The sequence below is a fragment of the Octopus bimaculoides genome, chromosome 5, assembly GCF_046866305.1.
Source record: "Octopus bimaculoides isolate indiv1 chromosome 5, ASM4686630v1, whole genome shotgun sequence".
In the NCBI taxonomy this organism is placed as follows: Eukaryota; Metazoa; Mollusca; class Cephalopoda; order Octopoda; family Octopodidae; genus Octopus; species Octopus bimaculoides.
In genome coordinates, this window is record NC_142932.1 from 62,631,742 (window position 1) to 62,645,896 (window position 14,155).

General features: G+C 38.9%; 1 protein-coding gene across 2 annotated transcripts in view; it reads right to left on the bottom strand.

Annotated features, from left to right (window-relative positions):
• The window catches only part of LOC106872164 (ruvB-like 2), a 96,704-nt gene that overhangs the window by 55,095 nt on the left and 27,454 nt on the right, over window positions 1-14,155 (bottom strand). For both annotated transcript variants that reach the window (XM_089352338.1, XM_089352339.1), the window contains one exon: window positions 11,194-11,323. In XM_089352338.1, coding sequence (XP_089208464.1) covers window positions 11,194-11,323 — 130 coding nt within the window. The remainder of the gene's footprint in view (window positions 1-11,193; window positions 11,324-14,155) is intronic.

Here is a 14,155-nt window from a genome sequence, read left to right on the forward strand (position 1 = left end):
TCATTTGACACACACTGTATCGTAGACACGTTGCCTAATTAGTGCCATTTGGACTAAATAAACTGTTGTTTACAAACCCCTTATTATGGGTTTAGTTTTGCCATTAGTGTGAATAAAATTCTCATCTTAACTCTATATTATGCTGACAGATTAACTTCAGTAAACTTGCACTTTCTTTTACCCTGATTTTTATTTTCCCCAAATGGCATTTCTTTTACCCTGATTTTTATTTTCCCCAAATGGCGTTTCTTTTACCCTGATTTTTATTTTCCCCAAATGGGGTTTCTTTCTTTTTTGCTTTGTCATCTAGTCTGTATCTTTTCTGTAATTCACTTGAATCAGAATTCATATACATTTTTCTTTGAGGAGTAGCTATTATGAAGCAAAAAATATGAAACCTGTAATGATATCTGTATATATATATCTAATCTATTTTCCCAAATAGAGTAGTTTTGGAGTTAGTTACCAATATTGTAAAGCATGAAATTGCTGCAAGTGTTTGTTTTGAAATGTCCTTAATTGTAGAGTAAGATTTCATTTAATATTCTCCTGGTTAACTGCCAATTCTTATGTGAAACCAATTAATTAACCCCCCCCCCCACACACACACACACTTTTTTTATTAAGGCAGGTCTTTGGAGATATGTTTGTGTTTTATATTATTGTAATGGAACCATTTGTTGTGTTGTAGATTCTGAGTTCCATGGAAATCGACTTTTCTTAGTTGAGGTTTTACTGTAAGTATTTCGAAAAACATAGTTCTAAGCAAGTATAAATGGTGTGGAACTAGGTGTTTGTGATGCACTAAAATTGTTTGACTTAGAGAAAGGATATCATCTCACCATTTTGATATTTCAACTAATCTTTCTTTTGAACAGTGAGAGAAACATTTGAAAAGATTTTAACTTTTAGTTTTTCTCTTAAATTTCAAGAGAAAAGAAATCTGCTCAAATTCTAGATGTCCCTGAAAGTTGAGGCTTCGTTAAAAGCCTGCCACAGTGGGAAAAACAGGACTAGGGTTGTGTGTTGATATTTTTTTTCTAATTTCTTTTAAAGAGAAGGGCTTGGATAATTTCTACTTCGACTAGGGCCAAGGAATAATAAAACGAGATTTTTATTCTCTTGATATTCAAGGTTCTTACTGTCCCATTCTTTCAGGAACATTTGTTTCATATTGTTCTGTCATATTTCATAGATTGCATTTTGGTTTTTATATAAATATATCTGGCAACAAAAAGCTGATACTTTGTAAATTAGTATATTGTTATCGATTTAAATTCTAACCTTGTATGGTTTTAGTATTTTCATGTGTTCCACCATGCTCTGTGCCAAAATGAAGTTAAAGAAAACCTTTTTTCCATCCAACTGGATAAGAACACAAATTAACCTCCATCCCTTTTTTTTTTTGGTCTCAATTCATTTAATGGTGATACTTTTATATTTTCATTTATTATTTTCCAGACATATTCACTTTTAATATTTCAATGTTTTGTTGATGTTAGTCAGGCAACCCACAGGGATCTCTCTCTTGTGAAAACAATTTACTTTGCTTCGTTTTGGAATTCAAATCTAAATATTAATATTTACCAGTAGATAAAGTGAATCTTTTCAATGCAGATTTGAGATCTTCAAATACTGACATTTAATAGTTTGGAAATCAGGAAGCCCTTTTGGGTTGCTTCTAACACTGTCAAACAAAACAGCCAACCTTTAGAACAAAATTTTATAACATGCTTGTGTTTTCTTATTTTTTGAAAGAGTATCAGCTATATTCTTTGTAAGACATGTGTGAAGACTATTTCTTGGATTCAACACTTTCTAAGGAGGTAACCGACTAATGTAGCTTTACAATGTTACCAGGATGTGATTGTCAAACTGTTTAGATTTACTATCAGTGTGATGTAGTGTTTCTGGACTCCATTGGTCAGGAGTTCAAACCTGACAACTGGTATTGCCGTGTTTTATTATTTTTTTTCATCTACAGCGTTGCCTTCTAGCACTTGTGCTGGTGGCATGCCAGAAAATCATTCGAGCAAAGTCATTGCCAGTGCCGCTCGACTGGCTCCCGTGCAGGTGGCACGTAAAAAACACCTTTTGAGCGTGGCCGTTGCCAGTACCGTGTGACTGACCCGCGTGCCAGTGGCACGTAAAAGCACCCACTACACTCTCGGAATGGTTGGCGTTAGGAAGGGCATCCAGGTGTAGAAACTCTGAAAGATCAGATTGGAGCCTGGTGCAGCCTTCTGGCTTGCCAGTCCTCAGTCAAATCGTCCAACCCATGCTAGCATGGAAAGCGGACGTTAAACGATAATGATGAAGATACATATATATATATACCAAAACACGTGAGACCGAAAATGCCACAGAAGACCAATACTTCGGATAAAATTACAAACGAGGATATACTTAAAGAACTTAAAAATATTAACACACACCTTATTACCTTAAATAACAAAATCGAGGACTCAAATCTTCTCGCCCGAGAAAGGATAAACAGTGAAGTCACTACTCACTACACTGATCAGGTTAGTAATGATTTACAACTTTTATGCACAACCCTCAAATCAATATACATTAACAAACCAAACAATGAACAACAACCTCCTCTACACGATACTATCAACGAATTCATTATAAAACAAGAACAAATTAGTAAAGATTTAAACACTCTGTCTACTACACTAAAGTCGGTATTCACAAACAAACCAAACAACAGCCAACGCACACCAAATGAAACACATCAGGACGCCATACTTACACAAGTCAATTTAACAAAAAGATTTCTCAAAATACAATGTTTATATACCAAAAAGATTTTATAACATTTTTCTAACATTTTTCTGATATAATTTAAATATATACTTTAACCAAGTAACACAAGCCTTCTGTAGTTTTTTTCACTCTTATTATCTTTTATCCATCCAACCACGTGCTTTCACATACCAACTTTCTCACCTATATATATATATATATATATATATATATATATATATATACTAACACTATAGCCCGGCTTCGCACGGGATGAAGTTAAGATTACCTGCGTAATACCATCGAGGCAAATTTGGTACCCGGACGTAAGTTTTGTAAGAGGAATAGAGAGGGCTATCTTCTCCTGCAGTATTGTGAGAGTCAGATCTATCCTTTCGAAAACATGAACAGTTTCGTAACATTGTTTACAAAATAATAGATGATCGTTTGCAAAGGACCGTGTCTACTTGCTGAGTAGAGCAACGGATTCAGCAAATTTGGAAATTAGTTGTGGAGAAACGGGGAATATCGTTTAGATTGTGTATCACTCACTAAAAAGAAGAAATTTTAAAAATCTGTTGTCTTTCTCTCTCTCTCTCCCTCTCTTTACACCGTCGCTAGAAGGGGACTTAACTCATGCTCCGACTTGAAAACTGTTAGAGTTACGGTTTAAAATTATTTTTAATACAAAAATTCACCTGTTAGGAAGGAAGAAAAAAAAAGAAAAAATTAATGGCCAATTCCGGGTATTTTCGAGCAATAGGAATTCATTGGTGCAACTCCCAAATTACTATCTTCTAAGGTGTGGATTTCTATAGATGCAACACACACACACACACACACACACACTCACAAACTCAGCTTTACAAATTTTTCTGATGATACTATAAAAGGCAGATTTTCTGTGTGAGTGTGTATGTTTGAAATTCATACATTTACACAATTTCAAATTTCTTGGATTAAAGAATCGCAATTAATATTCTAAATACAATTTGTTAGGTCACTGCGTCATTTTTCCACTCAAAGAAATTCCTAATAACGAATAAAATCTATAAAACTACACGAGTAAACATTTTCTCCCTAATAAAATCTAATTTCCTCTTTCTAATACAAATACTTTCAACTCCTACTTTCTCTTATGAACCTTTACAAACAATCCAACAACAAATACAAAAAGAAAGGAAGGAGAAACACTGACAGTAAAAGAAAACTATTTCAGTATCAAAACTGAAACAATCACATTTCGATACTGTAATGACAGTTTCACTTTAATGGTTTCATTTTAATACTACATACATATATACATACATACCTCATTCTAATTCGCGGGAATTGTAAGTTATTTCTAACTCGTCCTTCACCATGATAACAACAGAAAAAAAATAGTCACACATCTTTTTCAAATACGATCGACAAACATTTATTCCCTACAAACTGGGAGTTTTTTGGAAAATCTTTTCATAAATCTTGAGATTAACACCCGCACGATTACCTACATCATCATTATCATCGTTTAACGTCCGCTTTCCATGTTAGCATGGGTTGGACGATTTGACTGAGGACTGGTGAAACCGGATGGCAACACCGGCCTCCAATCTGATTTGGCAGAGTTTCTACAGCTGGATGCCCTTCCTAATGCCAAACACTCAGAGAGTGTAGTGGGTGCTTTTACGTGTCACCCGCACGAAGGCCAGTCAGGCGGTACTGGCAACGGCCACGCTCAAAATGGTCTATTTTATGTGCCACCCGCACAGGAGCCAGTCCAGGGGCACTGGTAACGATCTCGCTCGAAAATCCTTACACATGTCACGGGCACAAGTGCTAGGAAGGCGACGCTGGGCACAGGTGCTATCCCGATTTCGCTATTCGCTTGCCCCAATAAGTCTTCACAAGCTGAGTTTCATGTCCAATGAAGGAGACGACGTTGGCACGGGTGCCAGTCGTCGAATTTAGTTCGATTTCACTTGCCTCAACAAGTCTTCGCAAGCGGAGTTTAGTATCCAATGTAGGAAAGGTACGCATGAGTAGGCTGGTTACACCACTGGCAGAGGCCTTGGATTTAGGTCTCAATTGGCTTGCCGGGTCTTCTCACGCACAGCACATTTCCAAAGGTCTCGGTCAGAAGTCATAGCCTCGGTGAGGCCCAATGTTCGAAGGTCTTGCCTCACCACCTCAGCCCAGGTCTTCCTGGGCCTACCTCTTCCACGAGTTCCCTCAACTGTTAGGGTGTGGCACTTTTTCACGCAGCTATCCTCGTCCATTCTCACCACATGTCCATACCAGCGCAATCGCCTCTCTTGCACACCACAACTGATGCTTCGTATGTTCAGCTTTTCTCTCAAGATACTTACACTCTGTCGGGTATACACACTGACATTACAAATCCAGCGGAGCATACTGGCTTCATTCCTTGCGAGCTTACGCATGTCCTCAGCAGTCACAGCCCATGTTTCACTGCCATGTAGCATGGCTTTTCGTACACATGCGTCATACAGTCTGCCTTTTACTCTGAGTGAGAGTCCTTTTGTCGCCAGCAGAGGTAAGAGCTCTCTGAACTTTGCCCAGGCTATTCTTATTCTAGCAGCTACACTTTCAGTGCACCCACCTCCACTACTAACTTGGTCACCCTGAAATGAGACAGAAGTTGTTTCCTGTTTGTTTACAGTGTTTATTGCACCTGAACATCTGCCACATACAAAAACTATCTTGCTAGTTAGCCTTTCTTTGATATTGCTGCACCTCTTATGTGTCCATAGCTTACATTGGATACATCTTATAGAGTTTCTACCTACTCCTTTTCTACATACTGAGCAGGGCCATCTACCTGGAGGGGTTTGTGTTTTATCTGCCTTCCTACTTATTAGGATTTTGGTTTTAGCTAGGTTGACTCTAAGGCCCTTCGATTCTAGTCCTTGCTTCCACACCTGAAACTTCTCCTCTAGTTCTGATAGTGACTCCACAATTAGTGCAAGGTCATCAGCATAGAGGAGCTCCCAGGGGCATCCTGTCTTGAATTCCTCTGTGATCGCCTGGAGGACTATGATAAATAGGAGGGGGCTGAGGACCGAACCTTGGTGAACCCCTACCTCTACCCGGAATTCATTACTGTACTCATTGCCAACCCTCACCTTACTGACAGCGTCTCTGTACATGGCTCGCACAGCTCTCACTAACCATTCTTCTATCCCAAGTTTCCTCATTGACCACCAGATAAGGGATCAGGGGACCCTGTCAAAGGCTTTCTCCATGTCAACGAAAGCTAGGTACAGAGGTTTATCCTTGGCTAGGTATTTCTCCTGCGGCTGTAACCCCAACTCTAACACTGTAGTGAAAATCATGCGGGTGTTAATCTGAAAATTTAACAATCTTTTTTAAAACACTTTTACTTACTAACATTTGTGTGTGTGTGTGTGTGTGTGTGTGTTGCCCATATATATATATATATATACACTTAAGACTTAGTAGTGGGTTGGGAGTTTGATCGGCAGACGTCATTATTATTATTATTATTTAAAATTTTTCCCCCAAGGGCGGCTTCGGGCAGGTGGAGAATAGTCGATTATATTGACCCCTGTGTCCAACTGGTACTTATTTTTTAGACCCTGAAAGGATGAAAGGCAAAGTCGACTTTGGCGGAATTTGAACTCAGAACGTAGAGATGGGTACAAACCTCCCGTCGCTACACTGATTCTGCAGAACAGGGTTGAGTGCGAAAACCAGCTTTAAAGTGTAAATATAGATGTTTTTGAATACACACTCATACATACAAACTACGGAGCTTATGGACAACACATTGCAAATCAGTGAAGTTCATCACAAATCTGGGTAATTTTTCAAATTAACACCCGAACGATTTTCACTAGGGTGTTAGGGTTACGGTTTTTGAGTCAGGGTTAGGGTTTTAGGGTTACGGTTAGGGTTAGGGTTACGATGAGGGTTAGTGTCATGGTTACGGTTTTAGGGTCAGGGTTAGGGTCTAAGGATTACGGTTACGTTATTGTGCGGGTGTTAATCTGAAAAATTACCAAAATGTGAAAACTACCGACCCTGCCAACCGTTATAACTTTTGTTGTTCTCTTTAATATATACATAGATTATGCCTCCAAACAAGACAACTTGCTGGGGAAAGAAAGCAACCGGTTTAAAAAGACAGCAACAGACTGCATCAATTCAACACATTCCAGAAGCTACTTTGAACATAATGCAAAATGATGCATCAACATCTACTGCCCAATCTGATACAATTCTGGCAGAACTGTGTAGCAACAGATCACCAGCAACTGCTTCATCACAAATTGCCGTCCTACCTCCTGCGAAAAGGAATTACCCTGCTATGTATAATCAAAGCAGCGCAAAAAGTTGTTTTGCACAAGCATTTCTATAGCCAATTAGACGGATGAAATTTACATACGCTTAATAATTTTACTCAAAACAGCCTTCAGACTTTCCCTATTAATTACATCGTCTTTTGAATTATGAACATATTTACACCATAAGGGTTTTTTCGTTGTAAGGCTTTCTTTTTTAGTTGATTTTCACCTAGCAAGACTTATTGTAGATGGTGTAATAAGTCACACCCGGACAATGTCGGGTTATACTGCTAGTATATATATATATATATCTCTATATATTGGGGCAAGCGAAAGCACATACCTGTACATATATATGCATATACTCATTTATTATTTGTTTTACATGATCGAACACCTGCATCATCCCTGTAAGTAGTTTTTGAACTATATATATATATATATATATATATATATATATATATATATATATATATATATTTATATATATATATATATTTATATAGATAGGATGATAAATTGAATATTAATTCAATTTAAAAACAAGTGGCCTAGCATATAAAAAATCTGAAAATTCAGAAAAAATTGTATTACACATGTATAAGGGATGACCACTAGGTGGACATCGAATATGCTAGAAAGAGGTCATCAACGACCCAACCACAAAGAAAAATAATGTTCACCAGAAAAATTTCGCAAAACACCAGAACAGAACAAAATGAGAAATATACAGAATAAAGAATTATCTATGGATTGCTGCAGTTTCGAACATTAACGTTTTACTTACGTAACATCCGTGTTCTCATATATATATATATATATATATATATGTGTGTGTGTGTGTGTGTGTATATATATATATATATATATATATATATATATATATATACACTTAAGACTTAGTTGTGATCTGAACAGAACCGCTTCTGACACAGAGAATCGGGAGCCTTTTTGGTCATTCTATTTTCCTTGCTGGAAGGGTTCCTAACCCATGGGCAAAGAGGGGTTAAATGATGGCGGTGGTGTTTTCAAAGGGATGGCATGTGTAACCTGATCACCTCTGCCAATCAAACTCCCAACCCATGCGCTCCAGTTACAACACTGATTCTGCCCAAATTTGACGTCATGTTAGCTTAATAATCCCAACTTAATCCCGGGCAAAGCCGTGCTATACTGCTAGTATATACATATATATATATACACATACACATATATCATCATCGTTTAACGTCCGCTTTCCATGCTAGCATGGGTTGGACGATTTGACTGAAGACTGGTGAAACCGGATGGCAACACCAGGCTCCAATCTAATTTGGCAGAGTTTCTACAGCTGGATGCCCTTCCTAACGCCAACCACAGAGTGTAGTGGGTGCTTTTACGTGTCACCCGCACGAAAACGGCCACGCTCGAAATGGTGTCTTTTATGTGCCACCCGCACAAGCCAGTCCAGGGGTACTGGCAACGATCTCACTCGAAAATCCTACGGGAGCCAGTCAGGCGGTGCTGGCAACGGCCACGCTCAAAATGGTGCATCTCATGTGCCACCCGCACAAGAGCCAGTCCAGGGGCACTGGCAACGATCTTACTTGGCTTGCCGGGTCTTCTCACGCACAGCACATTTCCAAAGGTCTCGGTCAGTAGTCATCGCCTCGGTGAGGCCCAATGTATGAAGGTCTTGCCTCACCACCTCAGCCCAGGTCTTCCTGGGCCTACCTCTTCCACGGGTTCCCTCAACTGTTAGGGTGTGGCACTTTTTCACGCAGCTATCCTCATCCATTCTCACCACATGTCCATACCAGCGCAATCGTCTCTCTTGCACACCACAACTGATGCTTCTAATGTTCAGCTTTTCTCTCAAGATACTTACACTCTGACGGGTATTCACATTGACATTACACATACAACGGAGCATAAAAATGAGAATGTGTGTCTGTCTGTGTGTGTGTGTGTGTGAATCCCTAAAACTCGAGAACTACGCAACCAATTTTATTCAAATTTTACAGATGCCTTACTTAGGGTTCCAGTTGTGTTTTAGTCAAAAAAAATTTTTAACTTTTTGCAGAGTTCGAGCCCACGGCAACATAATATCTCCTCCACTATTTAAGTATTACGTGTCAAAAGTGAAACTAAAACACTCATGTCAAATACTTTCACTTTAAAAATGAAATTATTCTACTAACTGAAACAATCACATTTCGATACTGTAATGACAGATACTTTCAGAAAGAGAGAAAGAGAGAGAGAGAGATGTATATGTATACATATACATGTATATGTACATGTATATGCATAGATATATATATATAGATATAGATCTATATGCATACATGTATATGTATATATATGTGTAGATGTATATATATATATATAGATGTACATGTAATATGTACACATATATACATATATATACATGCATACAGATATCTATACATATATACACCCATCACACACATACACATGCACACAAACACACACATTAGTCATTTGTTTTCTTATCCAAAACTACGTCAAAAGTACTGAACGGATCTTTATGAAATTTGGAAATTATATTCTATGCATAACGGCCATAACTCCCATGAAAATTCATATATTTTTGATGTTGATGAAATTTTAACCCGAACATAACAGATGAGCATTATTTGTAATTCAACGGTACAACAGTGTAAGACTACCCTTTCAGATATACTTACATTGTGATTTCTGCAATGTGGTGCATAAATTGTCAAGTAAATGAGACGCATCTTTGCCTCCACTGATTCACTTGCAAAGTGTTGAGTAAAATTATTTCGTTGCAGACCTCCTTTGAGTCTTTTTATTATCACTGCGACACACATAGTCCTCAGTTGGTAACATTGATTTCAAGGCCTTCCTAGATGAGAGACTGGCATTCCACTTAATGTCTATGTTCAATGCTGGTATGGATTGGAGAGTTATTAATGTAGAAATATGGTATCGTAGCTACTAACAGTTGAGGGTTGCGTAGTCTAGACAGTGTTTTTAGATTTCATTATTCTCTTTAACCCGGGCAAAGCCGGGTATTTCTGCTAGTATATATATATATATATATATATATATATATATATATATATATATATATATACACACACATATATATATATATATATATATATATATATATATACACATATATATATATATATATATATATATATATATACACACATATATACACAAAGTTGATGTAGGCGTCTTTAAATCAAACTGAAAGTATTATCTCACATTACAACAGATATTTTATTGTTTCAATTTTGACACATAATACTGAAATAGTATAAGACATAGATTCGTCAGGGCTCGCATTAGACAAGAAGTTGAAAATTTGGGGGGCCCATGACACTGCATGGCTCCTAAGTAAGGCATATGTAAAATTTGAATGGAAACAGTTGAGTAGTTCTCGAGTTTTATTGATGCACACATACAGTCATTCTCAGTTTTATATATATATATATATATATATATATATATATATATATATATATATATATAGATGATTTGATTTTATATTTTCATATTTTATTTACCTGTAATTTTAATTTACCTGCAAGGTACATGACAAATTTATCAATTTGTACTGTGAATCATTATTATATGTTTCTGTATATTTATTTCATTTAGTTACTGGTATGTATATTTCATTTTCTAGTTTTCTTCAACGATAAATTCCACTATTTCATTCCATTTTCACCTCTAATATTACACCTGTCTTACATGCATTTAAGTTCAACTAATAATCCAGTAATGTACACAATTCTTTGGTATTAAAATTTTGTTGTATACCCAACTGAATATTAGCTAATAACTCATTTACTATGCTGATGTTTACACAAAACTGAATAATTTTATATTTAGTTGAATTTACCTGTAATTAGAGTCTGTTTGAGACAAAAAGTATGCAATAGATTTGTTTATGAACCTTTTAAATTGTGTTCCAAAAATTACAATGATAAATAAAAACAAATTGTTTTCTGAAACCAGTCTAAATTCACGATTATTTTAGAATTTAATTGAAACACATAAAGTGTGTATTTTGGTCAGAAATACAGTAACAAAAGGGTTGAGCAAAAACAATAGTGCCGTTCATCTAATTAAAAGAAATCAATTTAAAACTTACTTGATCCTAACACCAATTGATTTGCGGAAAGCTTGGGTTAAAGCTTCTGTTTTACTCATTTCCAGAGAGAATATTTCACTTCCTGCAATGCTGGTAAACTGTGTATTTACTCCAAGAGCTTGAGCCATGCCTGTTTTTTTTTAAAAAAAAGATTATCAATGGAAATGCCTGAATATAAAGACAAATCAGTTAAATGTGTATTATTGGCAACTAGATTAGTATTTGTCTCAGAATGTGTTGAACAAATCTATATCCTAGATCATCATCATCATCATCAAATGTCTGCTTTCCATACTGGTATGGGTTGGACAGTTTAACAGGAGCTAACCAGGCAGAAGCATGACAAAAAGGCAGAGAAGAAGAAACACGTCTTACTGTAGAGGAGGTATGTGGTTATGTGGCCAGAGAAAGGGAGAGATCAAGACTGAGGGCAGGTGTGCTGCTGTAAAGGAGATGCATGGCTATCCAGCCTGAAGGAAGAGCAAGAGAAAAAGAGAGAGAGAGTGGGAAACAGCAAAAGAGAGATGGTGGCAAAGAGCTGGGGCATATTCACAAGGAACAGGGATCAGAATAAAAATGGGATGGCAGAGTAAAGGAAGAGAGAGATAGGTGGTGGCAAGTGCCAGGGCATACCCTCAAGGTATGGAGGTCATAATATATGTGGCAGGGTATTGCCAAAGAAGCATAAGGGCCAAAGGCACTGACTGGTTAAAAGCTAGGTATATAGAGGGGATGGAGGACTACAAGATAGCAATGATACAGTAAGCCAGGCCGTGAGGACAGGATTAGAGAATGACAGATAAGCCTAGTGCATGAAGAGGAGATGTGAAGAAGAGATGTCATTTGGTTTGTTGGAGTAGGGTATGCGGAAAGTTTTATTGTTACATGTGGGTGGTGTGGTGTGTGCGTACAAGTAGATGTAATCGCCTTACCTCGGTTTTCCTTTCGTCGACTGCGAGTCTGTCTTGCGATATCCAATCCTTGAAGCTTGCCCCGACCCAAAGAACACCAGGAATAGCAGCTGCTTCTCCCAAACCTAGACCGTCACTAGACACGTCTTGTCCTGTCCGCGACCCCGTTCGAAAGAGGGCACGAATCCCGATCGAGGCTCCCCTGCCCTTTTTCCTCTTCCGGTCAGCCTCCCCAGACACTGATGTCATACCACACGCCACTCTGATCTTAAAGATCACGTTCACCCCTACTCTAATTCGAAGTCTGCCATCCAACCGGGCGGGCGCCTTACACGTCGAGATCTTCTCAAGCCAGGTGGCTCGTTTCCATGGCGCTCTTCATCTGACGAAGTGGCTATCCTGCGCAGGTCCAGCACGTGACGCGGCATTCCATCCACCACGTACTCATCCACCTGTTCTCCTCCCCATCTAATAGTTCCTAGTTTTACGAAGGCAGAGTAATCGCTCTCCGTATACGCTTCTCTCAACCTCCGTTCGACGTTCTCCGCACTTAATCTCTCTTCCTCGTCCATTTCTAAGTACAGGGTCAGGGCGCTCCCTTCCAAGTATAGAGCCATGAGACTCGCCACATCACTTATTCCTTGCAGCTTGGCAACGAGCCTAATTTTTCGCATCCAAGCTATGACATCTCCTTCGCCATTAAAAGGCCTGATCACATCGCTGGCGATCCTAATCTTGGCTGCCATCGCGGCGAATTTCTACACGTGGGGCCGAAATAGCTTGTGGTGTCTGCGTACGAGTAGATGTAATCGCCTTACCTCAGTTTTCCTTTCGTCGACTGCGAGTCTGTCTTGCGGTATCCAATCCTTGAAGCTTGCCCCGACCCAAAGAACACCAGGAATAGCAGCTGCTTCTCCCAAACCTAGACCGTCACTAGACACGTCTTGTCCTGTCCGCGACCCCGTTCGAAAGAGGGCACGAATCCCGATCGAGGCTCCCTCTGCCCTTTTTCCTCTTCTGGTCAACTCGCCCTTCCGGTCAGCCTCCCCAGACACTGACGTCATACCACAGGTGGAACACAGTGCTTCTAGAACTCAGTTTCGCTGACATGGGTGGGTTTTCTCAAGAACCTCATATTGCTAGACATTATTACTCGAAGCCTTTGACGACATAGAAGGGGATATAGCTTCACATGATGCAGAAGATAATTGAAGGTTTCTACAGGACAACCTGCTGAGGGCTACTGACCAGATCTGTGGATGGTGCAAAGACCCCTCTCAACCCAAAATAACGTGGTGGTGGAACAATGTTGTTGACAGGGCTATTAGACAAAGGAAACAGGCTTGGAAAGAATGAAAGAACAGTGGTAGCAGAGAATTGTGTCAGACTGCCAGAAGGGAAGCTAGGCGACAGGTTTATTTAGCTAGAGGGGAAGCACATAAGAAAAAATTTGCCAATGTTCTGCGCCATGAGGACCAAAGACTTGAGGTATTTCATGTTGCAAGACAGTGTGTGAGAGAGAATCATGATGTTGTAGGAGAGAAATGTGTCCGCATGGATGATGGTACACTTGCACTAAATGAGGCTGTAAAGAGAGAGGTTTGGAAACGCCACTATGAAAGGTTGCTCAATAAAGAGAATGAATGGGAGAAAGAGAGTCTGCCGAATGTCTACCCAACAGAGGGATTAGCTATCCAAGTTGACAATACCATGGTAGATAAAGCAATTAAGAGTATGCAGACAGGGAAAGCCCCCGGCCCATCAGGAATCACTGCAGAGATGCTCAAAATATCTGGTAGTGTCGGGTATGGCCTAGTCACCCGTATTGCTAACCAAGTGATACACGAAGGAGTCATACCCAATGACTGGAGTAGCAGCACCATAGTCAACTGCTACAAAGGTAAAGGTGACGCTTTAGATATAATTACAGAGGTATCAAGTTGTTGGATCAAGTAATGAAAGTCACGGAGAGGGTCATAGCCCAATTAATTAGGGAGAGAGTCAGTTTAGATGAGATGCGGTTTGGGTTCGTGCCAGGGAAAAGCACTACT